General features: G+C 40.3%; 1 protein-coding gene across 15 annotated transcripts in view; it reads right to left on the reverse strand.

The window, feature by feature from the left end:
* Positions 1-905: 905 nt before the first annotated feature.
* The window catches only part of ZNF180 (zinc finger protein 180), a 30,388-nt gene continuing 17,476 nt past the window's right edge, over positions 906-13,817 (reverse strand). For 14 of the 15 annotated variants that reach the window (XM_036232435.1, XM_036232433.1, XM_036232432.1 and 11 more), the window contains 3 exons: positions 7,604-7,678; positions 3,896-4,022; positions 906-2,763 (listed from right to left, as the gene is read on the reverse strand). In XM_036232435.1, the coding sequence (XP_036088328.1) occupies positions 1,022-2,763; positions 3,896-4,022; positions 7,604-7,678 (1,944 nt within the window). In that variant the 3' untranslated portion in view covers positions 906-1,021. The remainder of the gene's footprint in view (positions 2,764-3,895; positions 4,023-7,603; positions 7,679-13,817) is intronic. The other variant, XM_036232437.1, reaches the window with a different exon arrangement.

The raw sequence follows: 13,817 nt of genomic DNA on the forward strand, positions 1-13,817 counted from the left end.
AGCCCACTTGGCCCTTACACTGCCCATGCATTCTCAGCCTCTCATACCAAACCCCTTTTGGCTTAGATTTCCAGTTCCACATTCCCATGGAAATATTTTATTTTCAATGAAGAATATTCCTGGGGATCTAAGTTCTACAGAGTAACCTAATCATACTAACCCAAACAGAAATCTCAGAACCCTGAGAAATCCTGGCTATCTGACCATCCAGTCTTTCTTAAAGAGTCAAAGAAGAAAATCTTTTTCTTTTTGCTTTTTGCTTTTATCTAATTGTTACTTATGTCATTTATTATGTCAAAATGGTATACATTTCAAAAGAAAGAAACCAGCCATAAATCTAAAAATCAAATAGATACACCTAGAATTTCTTTCAATTCTGATCTGTATTCAGCTACCTTATCACAATGGTTCTAGAAATAAATGTTCTATATTCTTCTGCATGTTTCCTTTATATCATAGCCATTTTCCTAATTTTTACAAAATCTTCACAGAAAGTGCTGTATGAGAGAGGATATAAAGTAGCTAGAGAGGAAATCATATTGAAAGACAATACACTAAAATACCGTTTTTCAGCCTAATTCCTAATAACTACAGCAATTGGTCAACTGTCTCAAAAACAAACCTACCAGTGTTAGCATTCTCATTTACTCTTTATTGGAAAAGAGATCCACCTCACTGGCCATCACTCCAGAGCATGTTCTCCATTTTATGGTAATTCTCTCAGAATCAGGTCTGAGCACTTTCTGCAAGGAAAAGTGCCAATATTTATTATTTTTGTTGTTTTTGGGAATGTGTCATAAGAGCTAAGTTTGATTTTGTATGTGAAATTGCTAAGTAAAATACGTAATCCATAGTCCCCCTTTTTTTTCTCCAGAACAAATTTCCAGATACACAACGACACAGGATTAACTGAAAACTTTCCCAATTTTTATACTAGTTCTTTCCAATACAAGTGCTCGCTTATAAAAGAAAGAGAGGGAGAGGGGAGGAAGGAATACATTCTGGCTGAAAAATTTCCAAATTAGTTACATTCATAGGGTTTCTCTTCAGTATGAGTTGCCTGATGCCTGATAAGTTTAGAGCTATTAATGAAAGCCTTCCCACACTGATGACACGTAAAGGGTTTCTCCCCAGTATGTGTTCTTTGATGTACAATAAGTCGAGCACTCAAGCTGAATGTTTTTCCACATTGACTGCATTCATACGGTTTCTCTCCAGTATGAGTTCTCTGATGTTGAGTAAGGCATGAACTCTGCCTGAAGGATTTCCCGCACTGATTGCATTCATAGGGCTTTTCTCCAGTATGAGTTCTCTGATGTACAACAAGAACGTAACTCTGGCTGAATGACTTCCCACACTGATTACATTCATAGGGTTTTTCACCTGTGTGAGTTCTCTGATGCATAACAAGGTGAGAACTGCGGTTGAAAGATTTCCCACACTCGTTACATTCATAGGGTTTCTCTCCAGTGTGCGTTCTTTGATGTGCAACAAGTTGAGAGCTCCAGCTGAAGGACTTTCCACACTGATTACATTCAAAAGGTTTCTCTCCTGTGTGAGTTCTCTGATGGGCAACAAGCTTATAACTCTGACTAAAGGACTTTCCACACTGATTACATTCATAGGGTTTTTCTCCAGTATGAATTCTTTGATGTGCAATAAGTTTATAGCTCTGGATAAATGACTTCCCACACTGATTACATTCATAGGGCTTCTCTCCAGTATGAGTTCTTTGATGTGCAATAAGTTTGTAGCTCTGCCTGAATGACTTTCCACACTGATTGCACTCATAAGGCTTTTCTCCAGTATGAGTTCTCTGATGCACAACAAGAACATAGCTCTGGCTAAAGGATTTCCCACACTGATTACATCTATAAGGTTTCTCTCCAGTATGAGTTCTCTGATGAGAAACAAGGTGAGAGCTCCGGCTGAAGGATTTCCCACATTCGTTACATTCATAAGGTTTCTCCCCTGTATGAGTCCTCTGATGTGCAACAAGATGAGAGCTCCAGCTGAAGGATTTCCCGCACTGGTTACATTCAAAGGGTTTCTCTTCAGAATTTCTCATGTTTTGCACAAGGGATGAACTCTGGGAGGTTTTACTATACTTATATTGACTCTTTTCAACAGGGATTCCCTGTTGTTCACGATGGGCTATGCTGTGGTTCAAAACTTGCCCACATTCCTTAAAATCAAAGGGTTTTCCTCTTGCATGTATTTTCTCATGCATATTTAGGGGTGTCCTATGGCTAAAAGATTGAATATTGTTGCTAAGTCCATAAGATTTGTCTTCTGTTTGAGTTCTTTTAAATTGAATAAGGTGAACGCTCTGGGGGGGTTTTCCACAGTCATTATTTTCATATAGTTTTGCACTGTCATTAATCATCTGATGAGTGTTCGCAACAGAATTATGATGTAACTTTTTAACATGTGAGGCACATTTATGAAAATGATTTCTTATGGGTATCATCTGGGGTGAAAGGAGACTGGAATTCAGACCATTTTTCTCCTCAACTTCATCACTTTTGCAGATTCTTTCATGAGTAACAGCATTCTTTTGAGTGAATGCTACTTTCTTCAAAAGTCTCTCCTGTTTTTCCTGTTGCCTCTCCAACCGGTCCTTACAAACCCAAACTTGTTCACATGAAGATAACCAAGGATCATCTCTTGTCAACCTTTCTGTCTTCACTCCACAGGATGGTTCGTCATCAAAAATGCTCTGCTTTGATGCCGATTCTCTTCTTTCAAATGCAGTTGCCGAGTCTGGAAAAAAGAAAAATAAGACATCCTAGCAAAAAAAAAAAAAATGTTAGCACTGGAAGAGTAAAAGAAAGCTGACAAGAATGTATACAAAATATACGTGGGCTTGTTTTCAGCTATCACGAACTGGATTGAGAAAGCAAAAAGGGTTGGGTGGGATGAAGCAGTAAGAAGAAAACTACCACAACCCAATAATATAACAGGGCATTAAAATAAAACAATTTAATCTTAGTTTTACTAAACATGTAAGACTGTAGATGCCAAATCTAAACTCTATATTCCAAAATAAGATCATCTATGCAGAACTACAGAATTTCAAAACAATTTTGAAATCCTTAGCAAAGAAAGAAAGGGTCCTTTCCACCCTCTTTAGTGCTAAACACATGTTCGCTGAAACGGAGATTAGTGTCTACATTTCTAGGAATTTCTGGAGGCATGGAACTTGCTAGCAGAGTCTATGTCGGGAAGATATGGGCAAACTACAATTGTGAAGTAGGAGAAAGACTGGGGGCACTGTTATTCCAGAATTTCCTAAATGTCTTAGGGGCTACTGTGGCCCGATGGATTCCTGTGATTTTGAGTGAGAAAGAATGGAGAAGCCTGGGTGGCTGCTAAGTCAATCAATGGAGAGTACCTGGAAAAGCAGTGATGTAGACAGTTAACTAGGAGGTGGGAAATGAAGAAAAATGTGCCATGCCCTACAAGGATTTTTCAATCAACCTTCTATATAGATGACCTCTGCGCGTCTGTTTCTCACATGGATCTGTGTGTTAGGAAGTTCTTTCATACTTATCCCCTTGCTCCAATGAGGAAATTGTGTCTGGTTTGAAAAGCTGATAGGGAAAGATACTGGACTTTGGGTGTTTGGGCTGGAGACAAAAGACAATCACTGCAGAATTTATTCTCAGTCTGTGGCCTTTAGGAGCCATGAAGACTGAACAAGCTCCAACCCAGGAAGCTGTACCTTTCCTAACCTACAAATTAAAAATTAAATCTTCACTGGGGAAGAAAAAGCACAAACACAATCTATGTGTGCTCAAAGTCAACCTTATCTCTGAACTTCATGACTCTTAGTCAATGGAAACGAGAAATAATTTCAATATACAGACTTCATTAAAGGGGACCGCATTCTTACCCCAAGATACCAAGTCCTTGTGGTTCTCCAGGATCACACCTCTGTCCAGGGTCTTCTGAACATGCTTCAAAGTGCACTCTTCCTCTCTAGTGAAGTCCACAGTCACAATTTTGAAGTTCAGTCCTTCCTAAAACAGGACACACATTCCTGATCAGATAAGTTGAGCATCATTTCCTTCCAATGTTCATAGAGAAAGAAAAGTTTGACAGATGGAATAAAGAAAACCCAATGGCCTGGAAATTGTCCTGAGACAGCCAGTGTTCAAAGGCTTCTTCTAGTCAAGGGTTACGGGTGTCTTCTAGGTGAGCCCTCTGGGTTTTGGACGCTGGACCTATTTTTATAACCCCACAGAGGAACACCAGATAAAAACTAATATAAATTTTCTCTCCTATCACCTTAAAGAAAATGCTTATTCCAATTGCTCTAATTTTTGCACTGGTGAATATAGAATCCCTACTTAGGAATTCCCTTTAAATTCCCAAGAAACTAACAAAACCAGGATCAGTAAACTTCTTCTGTCAAAGGCCAAAGTGTAAATATTTTAGGCTTTGAAACTAGATGGTCAGCAGCCACAGAAAATATATAAACAAATGAGCATGGCTTTATTGCAATAAATTTTACTTACAAAAACTGGCGGCTAGCCAGCTTTGGCCCACAGGCTTTACTTTGCTGATGCCTGAACTGGAAGATGAAATGTGGACCTTAAAGAAGTATGGATTAAGAGCATTGCCTTTGGAAGAATAAAGGGTTTTCTTACCTATGAAGAGCGTAAATCTGAATTAAAAAATATATATATCTAATCTGACAATCTGGGTTTTAACGGCGAGTTTATTTTATTTCTATTTACTAGGCTTAATCATGCCCAGCTCATTGGGTTGCTGAGTGAATAAGTTATGATGATATATGAAAAGTCATTAGCACAGTTTACTGAACAAAAAATAAAGGCTGGCAATTATTATTAGGATTATTAGGTCTAAAAATCCTGAAAAATAAAGTGACGGTCAATGTGACCTTTATCCTGAACTCTTAGTCTGTGGTCCACACTCAAGAGCTGCACTCGCAGGGCCTTTAAGAGATACCCGCTGTCACCACTGTCACTGCTGCCAGATAAAGGGGACTGACTGCCTCCTGTGAGCACCACAGATCTGTTTCCAAGATCCTCGGGCAGGAATTCTGATCCAAAATAGAAGTGCTGAGGTGATCTGTCCTTACCCGAAGGCGACAAAAGCCAGGAAGTCGAAAGCCACTTGCCACTAGGCTTTTTAAACACCAGGTGTTATTAAGCTCTGGTTCGTGAGTAAGACACAGGGTCCATGAGTTCCACGACACTCCATGCAAGACCGCTGCGCCTGAATTTTTCTACGTTAGGGCCCATCAATTCCAACCAAAATCTCTTCAGTTTTTCATGAGTAGCTCAAAATAGGATTGAGAAATGTCATTTGCAAACTGCAACATATGGCGAACATGGATTTATCGGTACTGTTTTCAACTTTGAATCCATGCTTCCTTTTAGTAACTATGCCTCTTTGCTATTTAACGTAGGTACCTTCTCTATCAAGCTTGTTCAAATATCAAATAAATAATACCAGACTAGGTTAGCGACCACTCCTCCCACTCCACCCCAGCTATTTGTTCTCGAAGTTCCATGGACTGCTATCGTAAGACTCGCCCCACTTTCTTATCATTTGCACAATGGTCCTTTGTCACTAGGTTACAATTCGTGAAGGCAGGTACAAGGTATTTAGACTTTGCAACTGTGACACCAGTGTTTGGCATAATGTTGGTGTTTAGTAGACACTAATGTGTATTTGGTGAATTATTTCAATACATAAATCAATAGTATCAATAAACTTTATAATATATCAAAATAATTCTGGTCCGAATTGAGTTAATCCTTCTCCTCTCCCCTGAATCTCGCAGGACATACCCAATTTGAACAAGTCCTTCAACATGTAGACACTAGTTTTACAAATACCTATCCCCATTTATTCTCTTCTTCCTCTCACTTGTCCCAAATTCTACTCCTCCAAATTCCTTCCCAAACCCTTCAACTATGCCCTCGGGAACTCATCTGCTATAATAGTGAAATCCTACAGCTTCCACATCTTCATCAGATAGTCCCTCTACGTCCCTGTATTCATGGAAACCTACCCTCCCGCTGTGGACTACGTCCTCTGCAGTCCTCACAGGCTCGGGGCAGTCACACCCTCCCACCATAGGGGTCTCAGCATCAAAGGGGAAGGCATGAGTCCTCCCAGTTACACTGAAACACATGCCATTCACCTCACTTCTTGGAGCTGCATCCTACCACCCTCTTGAACGACCTCCCCATCCACTGAAGACCTATAATACCTACCTCCAATTTGAGAACTTGTATTATTTTTTCTTCCACTGTCTATAGCATCCATTTGTAGAGTTCTTTGATGATAATATAACACCTGACTTTACCAAAGCGCTTACTGTGTGGTGTCAGGCACTGCGCTGTCCGTGTAACAAATTATCATGCGTTTAATTCTCACAAGGTCCCTATGATAAAAATCTATTAGTAGCACCATTCTTCAGATGCAGAACTAGAAGACTAGTGAAATTAACAGATATGACTAATGTCAGTGGCTGGGATGCAATGTCAAGGTTGTCTGACATCAGAGGCTGTTCTCAGTCATCAATTCATATGACTAGCCCAACCCCCAGGCAATAGAATAACTCTTTGGCACTCCGCTCTCAGTTTATATATATATTTTTTTATTACAACACCAGATTGCTTTACTTGTTTAATTACTTCTTTTACCCTTCTCATCCTATGATGGTTTGGGGCTATTACTCTATTGAAATGTCTACTCTTTCTATCTACCAGTCTATATTCTTTTCCTTTCTAGCAAGTGTCTTCTGCATCCTTTCCACTTTAATTATTCAGTTTAATTCTTCTATTTGATACATTCAAAATTTCTGCCAGATAGTACCTTGTCCTATGGGACTTCAACTGAATGCACCTGGCTACAAAAACTAAACTGAATGTCAACCTGCCATTCTGAAAGCAGGTTACAGAATGCCCCGGGGGAAAACCCACAAAAACAGCTGAAGAGAGTTATCAATTAGTGGTCACTGTCTTGGAATGATCTTTTCAGAGCCACCAGAGGCCCTGATATATCTCCTGGAGCAGCCTGTTCTCCCATAATCCTGAATTACTGTTCTAAGCCTTCTCCACCCTTGTCGCACATCACCATTCCAACCCTCACACTCGTGCCCGACAGGTAACTTCATCTTCATCTGATTGTTCACGGCGACCAATCTGAGCCTTCACATAACTCGCTCAGCCCCGTTCGTCCCGTATGAGTCCCTCTTCCTTTATAGAGCCAGCTGAGTCACGCATGGTTTGAATGAATTCCCCTGGCAATAATCGAAGACTCCGCCTTCTAGTTTTATCACCTCTCTCCAGACTGTTAATTTCTTTTTCTCCACTAACTCCTTCCTACAACCACTTAAATGGTCAAATCTTTTCAGTCCTTTAAGAAAAAGACCCTTAACCTCAAATTCCCTTGCAGCTATGATCTCTCCAGTCCTTCACATGATAAGCAAATTTCTCATAAAAACGGTGCACTCTTCTCTCCATTCCTCACTTTTGACTCACTTCCCAGCTCACTTCAATTTGGCTTGTGCCACCAACCAGCCATGCACATTTCTCAATGTAAAGAGCCACGTCCAACTCACCTGGGATGGGATGGCCAGGGACCCAGCATCTTCTCTCTCAACCTTGATGATAATCTCTTGAGGAAGGAGTGAGCTCTGAGAGGGCAAAACAGAAGAGATAGAAGAAAATAAAGGGAGCTACGAACTGTAATTAAATAGGACAGAATACAGCATGACCAAAGAATAATAAAGGAAAAGATCGACAAATTAATTTCATAAAATGTTTGGCAAAAAGAGCCACCAATAAAGTCACCATCAGTGAGAATCTATACTGTTAAGACTTCTTCCAAATCAGTAAGAAAAAAGTAGCCTTGACAGAAAAGTGGACAAAGGGAATTGCAACGCAACTCAACTACAAGAAATAGAATGGCCAGTGAACATACAAAAAGATGCTCACTTCTCTAAATCAGATAGACTCAAATCTGCATTTCTATAATTATTTATCTCTATATATTAGAAACCATTGATTCACACTGATACCTCCAAATGCAACTTGACACATTTTATTCTACCCTTCCTGTCTTCCATATTTGTACCTTCCTTCTCTGGCTCCCATTAACTGCTTTCTATTTACTGATTTGCTCAAACTCATGTAACCAAAATCCTGACTTATGAGAATGCTTCTTCTTCCTGCTGCTTACAACTTCCCCCACGGTGGCTCACTGGTCAAGAGCTTCATATATTCTTGGTGGAAGTTTAAGGTGATACAAACTTCCTGGATTAGTAATATACTTTTAGTAATATTTTATTCTGAAATAGTTTAAGACTCACAAAAGTTGTAAAAATAGAAAGGAATTCCTATGTGCCCTTCTCCCAGCTTCCCCCAATGATGGTATCATACACAACCACAGTACACTGTCAAAACTAGAAAACTGATATTGGTACAATATTTTTAACTCGGGTACAGAATTCATTCAGATTTTGTCAGTTTTTATAGACATTCTTTGCTTTTATTTTTGTCTTTAATGAAAATATTTAAAAATATATAATGTAATATCCAGTAAGTCTACTTGTAAGTATTTCCTTAGGAAATAATATAAAGTACACTTAGATGTATGTACAAGCAATTTCATTAAAGGTTATATTATCCTAGCAAAAACAGGAGGGGAGATGAAACATCCATTAGTAAGTGCCTGGTTAAATAAATTATGCTTCATCCAGGGTAACCAAATACTATTTAGTAGCCAAGAGAAAAGAGATTTGCATGACCTGATACATATAATAACACAAAGATGCCTATAATACGTTGCTGAATGAAAAATTAAGAATAGTCTATCAAATACGAATAGGTTTTTATAGAATATAAACATAACAGAAAAGCCAGAAAAGACAAGCATTAAAAGCAGTTATTTTTAGGAGAGGTAGAATTAAGGAACAAGTTTACTGTTTATGTTTTAATACTGTCTCCATTTTTAAAGGACATGTTTTCCTTAATTAATCAGAAACCAGCAAAAATGTTTCCCTCTTGAAAAATTCCTTTGTAACAAGATAATTCTTTTAGTTTCCTGAAGTCTTTTTCTACAGAGTACAATAACTTGACCTGTCAAATGACAGTCCATTCAAGTACTCTTTGCTCCTTTTTAAATCTTCAAATATTGAAAAGCAAGTACTGTTGAGTCTTGATTATCACTCAATTATTTAGAAACCCTGAATCCTGAACTAAAAAGAAACAAACGACTATTGACCCTTTAATTACACGTGGGTTTGAGGTGCTAACCCCTGTGCAGTTGAAAATCCACATGTAACTTTTGACTCCCCCAAAACTTAGGCTGTCCCTTGGTATTCACAGGGGACTGGTACTGGTTACCAAAATCTGAAGATGCTCAAGTCCCCTGTATAAAATGGCATAGATCAATGCATCCAGTTGACCCTCTGCATCCACGGGCTCCCAATTGTGGAGAAAAAACAATATAAGTATTAATTGAAAAAAATTCATGTTTAAGTGGACCCAAGAAGTTCAAACTCATTGTTGCTTAAGGGTCAACTGTATTTTACTTTTCACAGATGTGCCAGTATCCCACCTTTATCAACCTAGAGCAAATTTCACTATTACATTGGGAAGGATTATTAAAAATGGCTAGCATTAATATGTTTAACATCGGAAAGATTTCTCCAAACCTAAAAAACGCCTCTCCATATTTCCCAGCAGGTACTGAGGGTAACACAGAGAACGCAAAGAGCCAAAGCTGCATAAATATAAAGGAGGCCCAGTGGGAAAGCTCAGCTCCTAAGTGGCCTGCCTTGAAAGGTCTGCGTGGAAAATACAAAAAGCTCCAATGGCAAAGAACATAAACCAAAAAGTCAAAACACAGAACGTCGAAATAACGACAAAACTATAGATGGTTCAAGAAAGCCACAAGTTTTGAGCCTTGCAATACTGTGTATTATAAGAAATATATATATTTGGTCATTCAGATGACTAAAACATATTTCCCAGATATATTTGGTTCTCACCCACAGTTCCCGGCATACAGCTCCTTGGAATTTCCTCTCTTGTTATGCTAATGCGGTGACAACTGGAACTTCAGTCCCACCTCAATTTGCAGGGGGAGAGAGAGGCCTGAGGTTGAACCAATCATCAATGGCCAGTGATTACATAATAAAGCCTCCACAAAATCCCCAAAGGACAATTCCTCAGTCCTTTTGGGGGGAGGACTTCCACACTGGGGAGCCGGAATAATTCCAAGTGCCACCATGCTGGGCCCAAGCTCCATGAGGACAGAACTCCTGAATTCAGGACCTCCCTCTAGGGATCTCTTCGTGGGGGGCGCGGGGGGGGGGGGGCGATTCATATCCTTTAATCTCCTTGGTAGTAAATCAATAATCCAGCGAGTGAACGCTTTTCCTGAGCTCTGTGAGCTGTGCTAACAAATTAACTGAACCCAAGGTGGGGATCACAGGAACCTCCGGTTCACTGCCAGTTGTTCATGAGCACAGGTAAGGACGTGGACTTGCGACAGGTGTGTGAAGTGGAGGGCGGTCTTATGGGATTGGGCTCTTTATCTGTGAAATCTAATTCTACCTCCAGGTCGACAGTATTAGAATTGAGTTGAATTCCCAGATACTCTTCTAGTGTTGGAGAATCGCTTGTTGGTATGGGGAAGTGCGCGCACGCACGCGCACACACACACACTCTGGAACTGGGTGAGCAGTGCTGTTCGACCCCAATCTGCTAATGGATTCAACCATATCATGGAAACCTGCTACAAAGAGAAATCAAATTCTTGACGCGTGATGATGCCAGACGTGTCTTTTCTTGGTTGATGTTGAATTCTAACAAATTTAGGGCCAGAGGGTAACTCATCTTATAATTTAAAAAATGCCTGGGAAATGAGAATTTTCTCAAGAAGGGAAAACTGCGAACACTAGACTAGTTTAAATTATTACCACTCGTTTAGTTTTGTTTTGTTTTGTTTTGTTTTGAAACACCTAAGATCAGATGAGAAATGATACCAAGAACCAAGTTAGAAACAAAACATAATGTTTCTAACCCAGCAGGTACTCAGTAGAAAGAAAACGTCAAAATGTTCCTTATCTACAATTGATAAAACGATTTTACTTGGGAAACATAGGTGTACCTTCTCCTTAATCAAAACCGTGTTCATAGCCTTTTAGTTTAAAAGTTTTCACAGGGAAAACAAAAGAGAGATGAGTTCTGCTCATAGTCAACTCTGCATCAAAAGTCCTAACCTGCCCCCACGCAAGTGGTCGATTCTATCATTTTATCCTTCCGTTTCTTCGCATCACACACATACCTTTGCTTTTTTATTCAACTTCCACTAGCGTGGATTCTGTGGTTTCACTGGGCTTAAACCAGTATCAACACACGGTACATATTTCATAAATGTGTGTTGACAGTAAAACCACCGCCGAGAGAAGGGATATGGGATGTGCCACCTGAGCCTTGGCATTTGTCTCTGTGGTCCCCAAAGGCTGAGCTCGAGTCACTCCTCTAGCTAGAAGGGACCTCATTGGGCGCCCTTCCTTCTCAGAAAATTCAAAGCATCAGCATCCAGAACCTACTCCCAACTAACTCTCAAAACAAAATGCTCGAAACCATCTTGTCACAGAAGTGTGTGAGCACACACACACACATTGACTCCCACACACTCTTTCTGGCCATTTTAGTAATGTCTCCTGTATTTACGCCTTAGCTCCTACGGTTTCCTTCGCGTAATGTCATCTATCATTTGCTTAGTATGCTTAATAGTACACAGAATACTTCGACACAGAATATTTCACACAATTATCTAAACTTCTCTGAAGAAAGAGGTGATGTCCATTTCACCGACACAGAAATTAATGGTAATAAAATTTAGTAAACTCATTTAAGCCCATAGAGTTCGCCAGATGGTCCACACACTGATTGCCTGATGTGAACTCCTCCCCTTCCCACTGCCCCTGCTCAAATCTGCCTGTTCATTCAAGCCCCAGATCAAATGCCACTTCTTCCATGAAATCTTCCCGGACAGCACAAAGTCTCATCTCTTCTTCCCTTAGGATTTCTTACCTGTTTTTGTTGGCCCCTTACTATTCCGGTAAAATCATTCTCCTCAGATTATTTTCACCTCTAGATACCTCTTCTCTGGGTCATGGATTCTATACTGTAAGGAACTGTATATTTTTCAATTTTGGATTCTCCTCAGGACTGAGTTGGGAGCACAATGTGAGTTACCTGAATTTAACAAGGCTGGAGTATATGCATTGTTGGGATATAGAAATGGAATTAAAAGTCTTTACCCCTACTTCTGTATGTTCTAGAGCATTCCTCCCCAACACACTGTTAACATTTATTTATTTTACAGCTTTATGGAGGTATATTTGACAAAACTTGCATATATCTATAGTGTACAATGTGATGTTTTGATATACATTGAGCTAATTGACACAACCATCCTTATGATTTTTTTGCATGGTGACAACACTTAAGACCAACTCTCTTAGCAAATTTCAAGCAGACAGTACAGCAGTGTTAACTTTTGTCACCATGCTGTACATTAGATCCCCAGAATTTACTTGACCCTTTGACCAACATCTGCCCCACACCATGTCCCCCACGGATCAGCCACTGGCAGCCTACTCTGTGTTTATGAGTTTGACTGTTTTAGATTCCACGTATAAGAAAGATCATGCAATTATCTGTCTTTCTGTGTCTGGCTTATTTCACTTAGCATCACTTCAGGAGCATTTTAAAATTATCCTTTTTTTCAGTGGTCACCTCTCCCTGTAATGAAGGTACATCCTTCTTTTCCTTTGCATACTTTACAAAACTGGAACAGGAATCAGACTGGTGACTTCCACACAAAAATGAGTAATAGGCAGAAGAGAACTCTTCTCTCTGTGACAAGGGTGGAACCACATGTGACCCAGAGCAGAGGAACAAAGACAAGCAGAATTGTCATGGAATGACCTGTCTCCTTCACAGTGAGCCCGTGGTTGAATCAGATCTAGGACTCTGCTATTTGCTCACTGGTGAACAGAAGTGACCAAATATACTGCCCCGCTTTGGGAGCTTCTTGGGGCAAAACAAAGCTTTGGATCCAATCACACAACGATGGCTGAACTCAGTTCTCGGAGCTCTGCATCTGGAGTGAGCTGGCTAGAAACCCTTTATCTTGGAGAGGGTCAGAAAGTGAACTCTAACAGGCATCATGGCAGGAGGCTTTTCCTTCCTGGGTGTATTTATTTCCCTTATTAGGGGCGGGGGGGGGGAGAGGCAAAGGGCAGGGCTCGCATTTCAGCTCAAAGGATATGACACACGGGACCTCGAAGTTTCTTAATTACTGATTTGAGAAGGGAGAAACCAACTCCCCTGCCTGATTTTCTCAGAGATGCTCCTGACCAGTCTCTCTAATCCTAATGCACAAGAAAACTCTCTCTGGTCCCACACCATCATCTATGAGTAATTCTCACTTTCCTCAAAAATACATAACAGACATTCCACCATGGGGTCACTGACTTACCAATGACCTGCCCAACTCTGAATGCTGAGACCGACAGGGGACAGGTGAGCCCCTACCATGCCGTCAGTGGGATTTTTGGTCTCAGCCTTCAAAGGCAGACAGGGCTCAGAGTCGACTCAAGGCTTCCCCGCCCTTCTGCCCCCCACCCAGCTGCTTCCAGGTGTGTGAGTCACCAAAATCTCTCAGGTGGTGTCCCAGTACAGTTTCTTCCCAGGTGGATTCACTGGACTCATGTCCTTCATTCAAAGTCAAGACCTTGGTTCCCTTATTTC

Source organism: Rousettus aegyptiacus, unplaced genomic scaffold, assembly GCF_014176215.1.
Source record: "Rousettus aegyptiacus isolate mRouAeg1 unplaced genomic scaffold, mRouAeg1.p scaffold_m13_p_14, whole genome shotgun sequence".
NCBI classification, from domain to species: Eukaryota; Metazoa; Chordata; class Mammalia; order Chiroptera; family Pteropodidae; genus Rousettus; species Rousettus aegyptiacus.